The sequence below is a fragment of the Antedon bifida genome, chromosome 6 (genome assembly GCF_963402885.1).
Source record: "Antedon bifida chromosome 6, ecAntBifi1.1, whole genome shotgun sequence".
Taxonomy (NCBI): domain Eukaryota; kingdom Metazoa; phylum Echinodermata; class Crinoidea; order Comatulida; family Antedonidae; genus Antedon; species Antedon bifida.
Genome location: NC_136231.1, coordinates 23,894,058 through 23,908,305, shown reverse-complemented (window position 1 = coordinate 23,908,305; position 14,248 = coordinate 23,894,058). Strand labels below are relative to the sequence as shown.

Here is a 14,248-nt window from a genome sequence, read left to right as displayed (position 1 = left end):
CTGTTTCGTTTTACCAGTTTCGGACAGTTTACTTTATTATTTCTTAGACACATGATAGGGTTAATAATTAAACCCTATGAATTGTTTTCTAAAATATTTTTTTGTTAGAAAACACCATTGAAAAATACCATTTGTTTGTTTGCGGCAAAGTTAAGTTTGTTTTGATTTCCATGGCAATAGGTTTAAGTAATTTATGCTAATTAGACTTGAGTGGGAATTTAAGACTTGCATAGGTCAGGATCTATGATTCCAATGTGTTTTTAAAATTAATGAATTTGGTATTAGTTACACAGGTTCTCTATTACCTTTTTGTTAAAACACAATTTAATCTCATTCTGATTTTCAGGTCAAGGATTATGTCATCAATAATTATCATATATTGAATGTATAAAGTACCTTTCTAATAGGTTTACAAAATTATGAGGGACTTTTTGTATAGCTCAGAACATTCAAAATTCAAGTTCTTCTTTAATTTCCACTGTCAATACCCTGTTACATACGTATGTAATGTATTAAAATACATTTGAAAGAACAGCCTAAAGGTAATTTAGTAATGTAGTTTTAGTACTAAATAGTATTTACCCGCAGTTAAATTTTGGGTAAAACTAACCGCGTAAAATTACAATGTGCAAACAATGTAAATTTACCATCTTTCAGGTTCAGTGTGTGAACAAGGCCTTTGATTTGATTATCTCCATATTTATATTTTAGTATCTATAATTGCTTAATATTTATCAAAAATTTATTTTTATAGTATTTCTACCTACAGCAGTTGAAACCATTAATACAATATGCATTCAACTGTATACACTATTAAACAAAGCAGTCTTTAAGAATTAGGTATGAACGTTTTTAGATCAACAAATTAGTACATTTAATGTACAAACTACAGTGTATGGTATTGTTTTAAAAGTTTACGTTAAACATTTTTGCCAATTTAATTGGGCATTTTCTATCAAAAAAACATGGAAAAAATGTAGAGAGCTGTCAATCATGGTTAGAATGGTGTATCATGATAGGTTTCTTTAATAAAATTACGTCTTATCGTATTACTACATTATTAAATTGATGGTGTTAGACATAACCATTATTGGTTTTCAGTTACTATAGCAAACTTGTATGTTATTGTTAATTTAATTTGAGGTTTTGGGTTTAGTTTATTGTAAACGATTTTGAGTATTGTGTTTAAATACACTTTTTTTTTTACATACTCACACATAGTTGGCAAACTTGTAGTCCGCAAACTCGACTGATCAAATTGGTCAGATATCATTTTTGTAGGTGGCTAAAACATTTTTTTTAAAGAATAATATTTTTGTATCCCGAGTGTTCTTATAGAATGCAAATTTATTTTATTCATTCAACTTTAGGTGGATAGCTCTTACGGTCTTAACAATAGCACCACATTAGCCTTCTCCCTATAGACAATAACTCAAAAATTAAATCAAAATTGCATACATTTTCGTAAGAGTTAAAATTCATGAATACAAAATAGAATTTTGAGATGGCAACATACAGTATATTAAAAATAAAAAATTGTCATTTTTTAGTTATAAAAATCTAAACATTCATCAATGGTTTTCTTAATTGTTATTACAACATTGTTCGTTTAATGTTATTTCATTAAGTATTGAAAACACCTAGAAAAAATAATATTTATTTTTTTATATGTAATATACTGTACACAGTGAGTATTTGTTTTACAATGTAAATTATTATTTTCAAATGAATGACCTAAATGTTAATACTATTGTACTTTTTATCTTCTAAAAACATCTTGTGTAATCACATCTTGTGTAATCACATAAGAGTATTCTCCTATTCAGAAGATATGAAGTATGGATAATTGTTCAGGAGACAATATGCAATTACAATCTATGGTGTACTAATGATGTGAATATCATATATCATCCAATCAATAGATCTGATGTCCTACATAGTATCTTGTCTTGTCAAGAAATCTGACCAATCAAATCTTCTTTCTGTTATGAGAATGCTTAGCAAATGCTATATGTGATGACACTGCAGGGTACACAACTTGATTGTAGCTAGGCCTTGATTTTTTAATTGCTAGCACATGTCTTGGTAGCTTTTGCACAGGGAAACTGACACAGTCGTAGTTATCAGTTGTTTAGTTCTGCTTTGGTAGGCTGAGGCGGTGAGGAGGCCTCTAGGCTCTTCAGTTGGAAAGAATGTATGTTTTTGATAAGATGGTACATTGGTCGGGATGAGTTTGGATATGTACATCCATTATATTACTCTACCAAGAGTTATCTTGAAGACGGATGCAGATGATGCTACCTCGTTGATGGTGGTTGGGTAAGACATTCACGGGTTCTCAACTATTAATAATTTCAATCATTTTGATAAAAAATGTCCATATCTTAAAATAGAATATTTTAGTAGTTTGAATGCGTTGTGTCAGCCATTATACGCTTGCCTCTGCGGTATGGCATGCGTTATGCGCACAATGATTTTTCAATTCCACGGTTGTATAGTCACACGTCATGTTAAAACAAAAGGTTTGCTGATTGACTGTGATGTTATCATTTTGCTTGGTTTTTTTACACTCGCGTCAGTAGTTTTTACGTGTCGCGTCATTATATGAATGATATTTCATGTTTCTCAGAATGACTTTCTGAATCTGAGTACATGTTGTTTGTGTGTATTTTCATGGTATTTATCATAATTTCTATACATCTGTAATTGGGCCAAATTTGTGTAGGAATTATGGACGTTTCGTAGTACTCTCAACATGTTATAGTATCGCAGTCATGTTGCAAGTCAGAATACATGGTGACAGCTCAGTGACTGAAAAATATATTAAGCATACAATACAATGCACAGAGTATAAAGGATGTAATGTATTATTATCCTCAAGCCTAACTACAGACCCATAGCAGCCAGCAGTGCACCACCTACCCAGATTAGCACACTGGCAGATGATCCCCTACTTTTTTGGAATAATGTAAATATTTTCATATCTGTTTATAGATTTCATTTTTTCCAGTAGACCAACACTACTGGTATTGTTTTCACTTTATCCCATCTCTCATTACAAACAAAGGAATCTTTGTACTTTGAAGTAACTTCCATATATGGGTTACAATTTATTATTTCAATTTAAATTCTCTTTTTCAATAGTTCTTTGAGTCCTTGGCTATTTTTAATAATTGTAAAGTATACGAATCTATTATTCGTTTAATATAGATTTAATATTTTCCTTATACGTCATCCAAATGATTATTGAATTTTATAGCACCGCTGTACAACGCAATATTTTTTTTAATTACACCATTATAAATTTTATATAGTCACCCAAGGATACTAAAAGGTTGTGTGTTAACTTTGTCATTTATTTTATACTTTAAAGGTTATAATTAATTTGGATTAACCATTAAAGAATTTTTGATTATAGAAAAATTTGATCTTTATATTGCATCATAACAGTTAGTAGAAACCTTAATAATGATAATTTCAATAAATTAAACATTAGTACTACTTTTATTTCTTTTTAGGAGGGGTATTTCTTCCAGGACAGAAAATCACCCCTTACCGGAGAAGCCCAATGATACGCTTCCGATTCAGTACCTTCAGAACATGAAGGAGGCCATCTCTAACTATGTCAGTCCCATGACTAGTGGCAGGTCCTCACCAACAATGACTGGTGAGCTCAACATTAATACCAACCTTGATTCGTCAACTGGTTGGACATCAGAAGTCTCCTCAGCAAGAAGCAGTCTCTTCTCCTGGGAATATGATGTAAGTAAATTTTAAATTTGGTGAGAATCTCTTATATAGTTGAGATTTTTGGTATTCAGATTCTCATCTCAATGAGCCTGCCTCTATATACTACAAATTATAATTTGCTAGTGAAGTGGTGAGAGCAGTTCTTTGAACATACAAATATCTCATTCAATCTTACCTGTACTGGTGTTGTGACATGACTTAATAGGCCAAGACTGAATCCTATACAATACTTTACTATTAGTTTAACTAACTGTAAATTGAAAGGAATACATTCTAGGCCTTGACAAATGTAACTCTATCATTACAAACATAATTTTCAAAGATTTTAAACTCTACGAAACCTAACATTGAGAGGAAAGCAGGCATTTAAGTTTTAGTACCTCTGCGCGGTCACTACATGTTTTCATTGGAATGACGAATCAAGACCAACATATTGTTTGAGATAGTGTTTGCATTCTAAACATGCATACAGAAATATCTTTCACAGAAAATAAGTGTTGAAATAAATATTCATAAAAGAAATATCAAGACATGCATATACAAATTGAGATTTTACTTTTTTAAACAAAACAAACGTTTAAGTCACTGATATATATTGATATAATACGTGTCTCTCCGTCATCAATAAACAAAAAAAAGAACATTAAATCAAATGTGACATAACAATGTTTCCTAAGAACAAGAGGCAGTGATCTGAGGAATAATGTAATTACACCAAGACTTAATTTACAATGTTAATATCAACTGAACATTAAAGTGCATTTCTGCGTTCTATTTGCTTGGTAATTGTTGATGGAAATTAAACTAAGGATTATTGAGCAGCATAGTGTAGAGTAATTATTAAAAGAGATTGATGTAAATTGTAGCTGACAATATACTGAACAAAGCAACATCATTACTTATTACACAGTAGGCCTATAATTTGAAAGATTTTTTTAGAAGATGGTTAGCTTAAATATTATGTTATTCTATGTATTACTTGCAGTAATATCTTTCGACCAATCTGATATTCTGATGAACAATAAAAAAACTGTGATGATTAAAATTCTATGCTTATATATATATTTTTTTTTTAGTCAATAGTTAATTCCATTTGATTTGAATATTTCAGAAAATCAACAACAAGCTAAAGCTAAAATTGCATTATTTTTACCACATTTTTCTTCTTAATTAACTGAGATTTATTGAAGTTTTTGGGGTTAGGTTCAAGGAACAGACATTTCACCACTATTTACATATATAATACATGATTAATATAACATAATAATTGATAAAATACTTTTATTGCAACTTTCATTAGTTGAATTATACAATATATAAATATATAATTATACTACTACGGAAAACAATACACAGACAAAACATTAAGTGTCAGGGAAAAATGGGACTGTGCAAGGATACTATGCCTACCACTTATGAAAAAGACCAAAGTTTACAATGACATTTTTTGATCGTTTTTATTTTTGGAATGCAAAATTCTTTAACTTGTCTTAAATTTTATCTAGATTTAGGCTCTTTTGGCAAAAGATGGTGTCCTGTCTACAGGAGACAACCCAATAAATAGTGCACTTACTTAGGTCCCCAAAAGTTTTCCCCATAATACGCATTCTACTCTACTTAATGTACCCTGTTAAACAATGGTATTTTTTCTTTCTACTTTAGTACTATAAATTTACTTTATTTTTATTTGTACTTTTCCACTATTTGTTTTCAGTTATCGTATAAATTGATCGGTAACTCTGCACCGGGTATTATACAATATTATTATTTAATGATATTACTGTATAGTCGGTTTTTGTATTGTTAATCATTGCTATGACAATTGTTGTCGTGGTAACAAGTAATAAATGGAATTATGATCATTATTCGGTTAATGTTAATGAAACTGAGATGCGACATTTGAAATTTGAGTTCTTTTTAATGTCGGCAACAAATTGTCTCTAATTAATTAACAATTAGGAAATAATTATGTATTGTTTAAAGTTTGTGATACTGTAAAGGTAATTTCAAAATGTTAAATGAGGTTCAGTAGGTATTTCTTATCTTAAGCTCTTCCTACACTGTCAAACTAGTTTAACAAAATGAAAAATGTGATGTGCCCAAATATGGTAGTGTTATGACATCATCATGTCCATATATGGGAAAATCACATTGAAGTTTGATAGTGTAGAAAGAGAATAAAGACCACCAAGTTTGAGAACAAGATATTTTAATAAATCTGTTTTCTTTAAATTAAATACTAAATAAACGTCGAGCTAACAGAAATAATTCAATTTTGTTTAGTACAAATTTTCTCACTGAAACTCGCATTAAAATCGCTGGGTAAAAATAACTATTGATTAATATGTCTATCCCGAAATTGACAAACTACTTTGAAATTATAGCCGATTTGGGAAGAAATCGGATAATGTGCACATTGACCGACCGAGTACTACAGTCAAATGCAGGTGATCGGCACAAATAATCAAACGTTTCTTAGTTTGAACACTTAAACAATTACTGGTAATCGTGGATCGTGTACAATACCCGCATTCATATGATACGCAGGTGTCACGCTGGGCCGGTGCCGGTATGAAGCCGTGCCTTGTGGCATATGATGCTTGTAATTCATTCTCCATGGGATTTGTCCACTATCATTAGTCTAATACCCTAGGTAATAAACAACGATTAATGGTGTACTACTACTATTGAATAAGGATATCAATATTATTTTATACAGTACTACTGTAGTAGTAGTAGTACTTTTATTACACTTTTTAATTGAAAACCTGCAATAAATGTACATCAATGAGTATATTATAAATTAATACTACAGTATCAACATCATTTATAAAAAATCAATCAATTCATCAATTGAGTTTTTTTTAATTTTAAAGTGTATTCTGATGCCAGCAATTAGCTGGGAAATATGCCTGGGCTACACCAAATTTTAGCTAGAGATAAGAAAATAAAAATGTTAATATATTACGTGTAGAACAAGAATTTAAAAAGTTTATTAAAAATTCAATTTCTTTAAAATAATTTAATAGTAATACACTTATTTATTACGTCAGTAAACTTGTAACTCAAATGCAATACCAATTGCATCTTATACTGTAGTTGTAATTGTATATATTTTTGCCTAAAAATGTAATACTAAATAGACTTTAAATTGGAAAAATAATTGCTCTGAAAATAGACAGAAACATGAAATTCAAGAGGCCTTGTTTAATGAGGGCATAGACATGTGAACATGCATGTCAAGGTAATTGACCAGCTTGGATAAACAACTAACATATTGATTGACATTCTAGGAATTTGTCCCCTTATTTGGTGATGCTCCAATAACATCAGGCTTAGTATAGGCATGGAAAAATTAGATTAGTTTGGTATACAGAATATGTTTTGATGCTTAAAAAAATACCACACAATTTTAAATAATACAAAAATATGATTTAATTGAGTTTTATAGAGATTTCTTTTGCTTTTATACCTGTTTTCCACTAGCCGAATTTATTCATGCGAATCAGAAGCATGAGCCTTCATGCATATTCATAAAATTCCAAATCCCTTTCTGCCACAATTTTTTTTCTTGATTTTGTCGCTTCAGCAAAATCAGTTTCTACTTTAAAAAAAAAAAATTGTGCAACCAATCAGATCTCAGGAAATGATTTGATGCGTTCTTTTAGCACTCATGAAAATCAAAAAATATAGCAGACACGTGATGGAAATGGCTTATGTCGTAGAAAGGGTAGCTCGATTTTTCTCTGCGCAAACATTTGAACAAATTCTGTTCAGTCACTGTCGTTTAATTACAATCAGTTTGTATATAATTTTAAAAGAAGATGCTAATTAGGCTTTTGTTTTTAAAAGGTCATCTTTACACTGTCATTATTACAATCAAGCACCTTTGTCTTCCATCATCTGTTACATGTCATGTCATCTTTCATTTTAATAATTAGTTTTAATTAGTCTATTTATTAGTAATTTCAAGTAATTCTCATTTACAGTCTCATATACTGCACAACTGTCGCCTACATTATCGATTATTCAATCCATCCTGACAATCATAAGTGCGCTTCTCAACTTGCTATAATTAATTTCAATATAGTAGTAGAGTCTATTTCGTCCCTAGCTTACCTGGATAAACCGAAATTGCATATTATCTCCGAGAAGAGAACTACAACTCGAATATATAAACAATTTATGAAACACCCCTGTCAGGTGACAGATTTCAATTTGAAAATGTCAGTGGTTTTTAACAATCTGAATTACTTTTTGACCAAACAACTTACAGTTCATAATAGCAAAATTATAGTAAAGTCTGTCAAAAAAAATGAAATCCCGGAAAGGAAACATTTTTTCAGACCATAATTAAGAATTTCTCTAATAATGCAAGTTTAAAATTAGTAAGCAGGAAAGGATAAAGCTGGTTTCTCACTAAGATGCAACGCAATGACGTAGTGCAATGCAAATGAGTTGACCAATTACAAGCAACAGTTTGGATGATCTGCCGTGTCGTGATTGGTCACATTACCTGTAGCATGCTTACATTGCATCCAAGTTGGAACCAAGCTTCGACTTTCCAAATCACGAATTCTGAACGTCTTGCGATAGCGCATTTAACAAGACTTCTCCAATCAGAGAGATTATTGACCAAAGTGTGCATAGACTATTTATTTTTCTTTTCGTTTCATCTTCTAAAATTGGTATCCATGTGTACTAAAGAAATTTAGAAATCTGATTTCACAGATTCAACTGTATAGTATCAATAGATCAGTTCAACAGTAGTAAAATAAATGTACAGTACTGTAGTGTAGTTTGTAATTTATGTTTGATCCAATTCTTTCCTGAAATTCCCAGATCTTACTTATCACTGCCTCATTATATTTCAATAAGTATCCATTATGACTACTTGATATATTTCTGAAAACTGTAAACATGCTCATCTTTATGTTGTAGGAGTTTGATAAGCAGGCAGCCAAGACAGTGAGGGTACTGTTTGAGGAGATAGATAGGCTGTTGTATGAAGGTCAGAAGAGTCAGAGTACAACCCAGTTACACACAGAATGTCAACAGTGGAACTTACGATTTCCACATTTAAGGTATTAACCAGGTCATTTTTAACAAATCGGTTGTTAACCTTTTTTATTTGCCAAAAAAATAAAAAATATGTAATTTCAGATGATGTTACTGGAATGTGTTTGTTGGATGAACTTTCTTATATGATTTGTTTGACCTAACTTATTTAAAGAACACTTTTACTGTTTTATTGTTGAAGTTCTTGGAAAACAAAACATTAATTTCATGATAATGATATATCACATAAATATTGGCAGTCAATGTCCAGGTCATTCTTTAGGTATTTAAAAAAATAATTTGGTTAAAAAAAAAATGTTGGTTATAAATTCACTTTTTAAAATATATATTTGCAGGGTATTAGGGAAACAGCTTACACCACCTTTAGATGATGGGTTTGAAATTATACCAGCTGACGCCCCTCGGCCGGCAACTTGTAGCATATTGCTTGACGTTGTGGACAACGAGGGAGATATTGGGATCAATGAAATAGAAGAGTAAGTTATTAAAAGACATAACCTGTATTCTTATTGCCATATGACATAGTGTAGTCCCAGCTTATAGTCGGATCTTACATTAACAATGAATTTTATACCAAAGTCCAGTGTCTGAATTTGGCCTAAACTAAGGGGTGGGAGTATATTCGAGCATCGGATCACTTTTTTATTTTATTTTTTTATTTACACCATATTTAATGAGGTTGATCCATCCAGCAATTGCTGATCATTAGGGACCCTCAGAGGTTCACAAGACATATACACAGGATGCTCTACATAAACACTCTTAAAGTCTTAAATTACAAGTCTTTGGGAGTGGAGTTGTAATTTTGTCCTTAGAATAAATCCTGACATGTAACGGGACTTGAACCCAGGACCATTGGAGTGGTAGCCAAGCATCATAACCACCAAGCCACACTTCACTCCAAACCACCAAGCCACTCCATTTGTGATAAATGTGTGTGAAGAAACATTAAAAAATAACAACAGTTATAATGTATAATATTTTTAGGTTGGTTGTAACTGGACAAAAGGTAGAACCAATCAGTATATGTCCTGAGCTTAGAGGAACTTATCTACCACATTTAGAAGAGGAGATATTTGAATCCGATGGTCTTGTGGAAGAGTACCTAGCCTATGACTGCAGGGCAGGGTATGTATGAAATTAAAATATGTTCATATCAATCACGCCACATCTTTATAGAGATAGGCCCTTTTATAAATATATAAAATTTTAATTTATTAATATTTATAACATAGTGTATCCTTGCCATTTCATTGGTTGATTTGTATCATATACACCATGCATTAATTGGATCCATTCTCATGACTGAGTTTGTATTGCACATTTAGGTTGCCTATGAATAATGCATGATCGATCAAGTGAGTCGGCTCTACCCATGTACTCCATATTTTATAATCAACCTGTTAAATAAACCAGTCCAGTTCTCAGAAAATATTCTTTCCATTCTACTAATAAGCATTCATTATTCATAACATTAAAGTCAATTCTCCCAATACCAGATTCTCTGAAAACCAGAATCTCTCCGAAAACCAGACTTTTTTTGAAATCCAAAAGGTCCCAAATTCTTTTTTTACCACTAAACACATATTCCGAATACCAAACCTTCCTGGAAAATATTATTACATATTTGGCCAGCCCAAAGGTCCGGTATTGGGAGAGTTGACTGTATACATATTACATTAGTTCATTACAGACTGATCTCCATTCTGTATTACATTGATGTGAATAATTTTGCTTAAACCACTGATGATAATCCATGAATTCAACTCTCCTCAAAGAGAGACTTTATTCTGTGTATAGGCCAGTAGCCTTAAAACATAAACATATCTTAGTGTGCCAAATAAAATGTTTTCTTGACAGCACATACAATAACATTTGCTAATAACTTAATCGTATTTAGGTTTCTAGATTTAAATAATAGTCTACAAATACGTTCCGGACGCACACATGTATGAATGTACCTTCATAACATAGCATTTTTGTTAGCTATATTAAAAAAAGTATTATACTTTGTTTTTTAGGGATGAAGACGGTGTATGCAGTCAACATTTAGTACGCAAGCGGCGTGAGGGCTACCCACCAATCACACCAAATAGCTCAGTACAAAATGGTATAACATTACAGGTGTTTGACAATGTGTGGTGCCGTGTTATACATTGGCTGAAGCAACTAGTAAAGAAACATGTTGAGTTAGGTAATGGTAAGTGTATACTTTAATTTGTTGACTTTAAGATCTCTTGGTTGCTGTCACTGAGAAATACTGCTTTGTAGCTTCTAAAGGGTCTTTCACACCTGTTCCGGCACGGTTCCGGTCCGGCGCCGGCAAATCCAATCGAACGTCAATGTTTCGTTTTGACGCGGCTACGCGCATATCGATTGGCGCATAGCCGCGTGGAGCGTCGTAAAAACGAAACATTGATGTTCGATTCGCGCCCCCTCCAAACTAGGAAGTCAATTACCTTACCCCCCATAGAGTATTAGCAGATCCCCTCTATGATTTTGACTTTCTAATTTGATGCGGGCGCCCTACTCCTCAGTCAATTACTCGACCCCCCCCTAGAGTATTAGCAGATCCCCTCTATGATTTTGACTTTCTAATTTGATGCGGGCGCCCTACTCCATGGCTCACAATGGCGCCACCCATAGCTCTATTCTATCCCACAATGCCTTTCGAAATTGTTACGCGCTTCGGACGAACAGGAGATTCTTGTGTTATAAGTTCTTTGCTACTATGCCCAACCTCTATTCAGGGACAAATTATGTACACATTGTTGGTATTCTCTTAGTTAACCTGTGTACATGATTCTGCATTGCTTGTATTTGTCATCAAGATGACAACTGTAATTTACAAGTGAAAAAACTGTAAACAAGTATGAAAGGGCCATTTTAAGAATGGTTAATAATTACTAGACAGACAGATGAGAGAACACTTGGATTGACAGCATTGACATGATGTGACCCTTAGGGGAGATGCATGCAGTTGAAAAGTGTAACATAGCCATGAGCAATGATTGTTGGAATGATTAAGGTAGACAAGACAACTTAATTTTTTTATTTTTTTTTTGCAGATAAATTTTTTAATGGAATGTCGCATGATTTAGAATCAAGAGGCTCAACAATGAACACTGTGGTGCCGACCTTTGACCCATCAATGAGTCCTTACCCAATGGCTCCTGTGTGTCGATTAATTGATCATACGCATATTAAATTATGTTCATCATCTGTAAGTTTTCCTATTTCAGTTTAGTACAATTTATTAATGTAAAACCAAATAATTATATCATGCATAAATTAATATATTAATGAAATGCTTGTTCAAATATTTGCAATTCACATGATATAGTTATATATTCCCTATGTTTGTTTACTGTAGAGATAAGTAAATAAACATTCTGAACCTTTATTCATACATTATATACTTCGCATGTTAAATCTAGTTAAGCCTGATAGATGTATACATTATGCTGAATTGAACACAATGAAAATTATTCTATAATACAGTATTAAAAACGTCTCATTTTAATGTAATGTATGTACTTTTCCAAGAAAATGGAAATTAGTGCAAACAATGTCTGTTAAAGTAATTTCCAATAACAAAGCACTCAAATAAGCCTTCAATATTTTTATATTTTATTTCACAGAAAACAAATGCATTAAAATTTGTTTAATCTTTATTGAACAATTATTATCATATATCTTTTCTTTTTTGTTAGACAAGAGCTGGTACGCCCTCATTTGGAACGGCTAGTGGGTTCGGCATGATGACCGGTCTTGATGGCCTTATGACAATCAATGCTAAAGTAATCCACCAACGTGCCATTGATGGAAGAGACCGCCCTCAATCAGTATTAACGTAAGTTTCTAAAACAATGTTTGGTTGCCTCTTTTATTTTGCCAAAGTGTTTCGTAAAATATTAGTGTGAAGAGACTTTTACTTTATCCTTTTCAGCGATGATCTTCCTCTTCCGTATCACCGTCCACTATCAGGAGTTCATCGGCCAATGGCTAGCAGCCATTTAAGATCACCGTCTGCTAGGCTCAGGGGTAATTCTAGGTTAAAACCAATTGACTCTCAGAGGCTGCAGTCCTCACAACTTCAAATGGAGGACTATGTACAAGGAAAGAGACTGTAAGTAGTTTGACATGTTTTTAATTCATAATAGTAATTTTCATGTAAACATTAACTTTAACGCTATTTCCCAACATGCAACGGGCAAGCTCCGCCCACTTTGTGAACAATAAGAATTGTTCATCGAAATTTCCTAATTATCATCAGCCAATATGTATGATTAAACAAGCCTAGCTAGGCCTAGTATCTAGGCCCAAGGTATTCCATGATTTGTTTTAATACGAGCGGCGAATGTTGACAAATTAAATACCAACTTTGTACAGGTATCCAGAATCACAAATGAATGAATTTAATGTAATATTCTTGATCTTTCTTTCAGAAATAATCCTAATGCCGCAGAACGTCTAGGCTCTCCTCCCCAGAGGATTCCGTCTCCGTCAGGTCCTTGGAGCCGCAATGCTATGCTGCCACCAATACAGAACGAAGTACCTGCACAAAAAGAAAATGGTGGCAGCAGACAGGGAGGATTTGTAAGTTTGCTTGTAAACCGCTTAATTCAGTTATTTTCAATAGTTCACATATGCCACACACCGCTAACATACTGTATACCCACCTTGAGTCGTTATTAGGGAAAAGATAATAACTGATTCATTAATTTCTTATGCAGCCACAAAGGTCAAGAGGTCGAATATCCAGTGCTGTCCACATGCAAGATGATCAGAATCGACGGACGAAAGAAAAGTTAGCAAGTCAGTTTGTTTGGGAGTCAAGTAGGCCAAACACTACTCACACATTTAGGGTAATGAATCTCTACAATTTTTCTATTGAAATGTGATTTATTATTTCAAATTTTGTCAACATTTGTGATCAGTAAAATGATATAAAACAGTGAATATTCCAGTTGACAAAATTATTTGATTTGTAGTCCCCTCTGGTGATAAAAACTCAATTGGATGATGTATGTGCAACAGTGTGTGTGAAAATGTCAGTTTTAGTATTATTTTTAATTATTTCTTATACTGGGTAGGCTCTTCAACACAGAATGTTCTCCCAGAGGGCCCAGTACATAACTCACAAACAAACATAAAAAATACCAAGAAAAATAACATAAAAACACCACAACTGCTAATATGTATAGTAAAAATTGTTCCTTAATAGTAAATTACTTTTACCATCATCTAAATTTATGTTTGTTTATTTCTTTTTTTGCAGACTGACACACCTTTATTGAGAAGGTTGTCAACACCAAATGGTTTAAGTTTATTTAAGCAAATTCCTCCAGTACAACCAGGTAAAGCATAATTTCATAAACCTTAAAATTTCTAGCCTGTTTTTGTGCAGCAATGACCG

At 32.5% G+C, this 14,248-nt stretch overlaps 1 protein-coding gene across 3 annotated transcripts in view; it reads left to right on the top strand.

The window, feature by feature from the left end:
* The window catches only part of LOC144844888 (protein FAM149B1-like), a 42,059-nt gene that overhangs the window by 24,589 nt on the left and 3,222 nt on the right, over nt 1-14,248 (top strand). For 2 of the 3 annotated variants that reach the window (XM_078702000.1, XM_078701997.1), the window contains 11 exons: nt 3,519-3,762; nt 8,692-8,834; nt 9,165-9,305; nt 9,817-9,957; nt 10,851-11,029; nt 11,898-12,052; nt 12,543-12,682; nt 12,779-12,958; nt 13,278-13,428; nt 13,566-13,697; nt 14,111-14,189. In XM_078702000.1, coding sequence (XP_078558126.1) covers nt 3,519-3,762; nt 8,692-8,834; nt 9,165-9,305; nt 9,817-9,957; nt 10,851-11,029; nt 11,898-12,052; nt 12,543-12,682; nt 12,779-12,958; nt 13,278-13,428; nt 13,566-13,697; nt 14,111-14,189 — 1,685 coding nt within the window. Of the gene's footprint in view, nt 1-2,168; nt 2,320-3,518; nt 3,763-8,691; nt 8,835-9,164; nt 9,306-9,816; nt 9,958-10,850; nt 11,030-11,897; nt 12,053-12,542; nt 12,683-12,778; nt 12,959-13,277; nt 13,429-13,565; nt 13,698-14,110; nt 14,190-14,248 lie in introns of those variants that run through there. The other variant, XM_078701998.1, reaches the window with a different exon arrangement.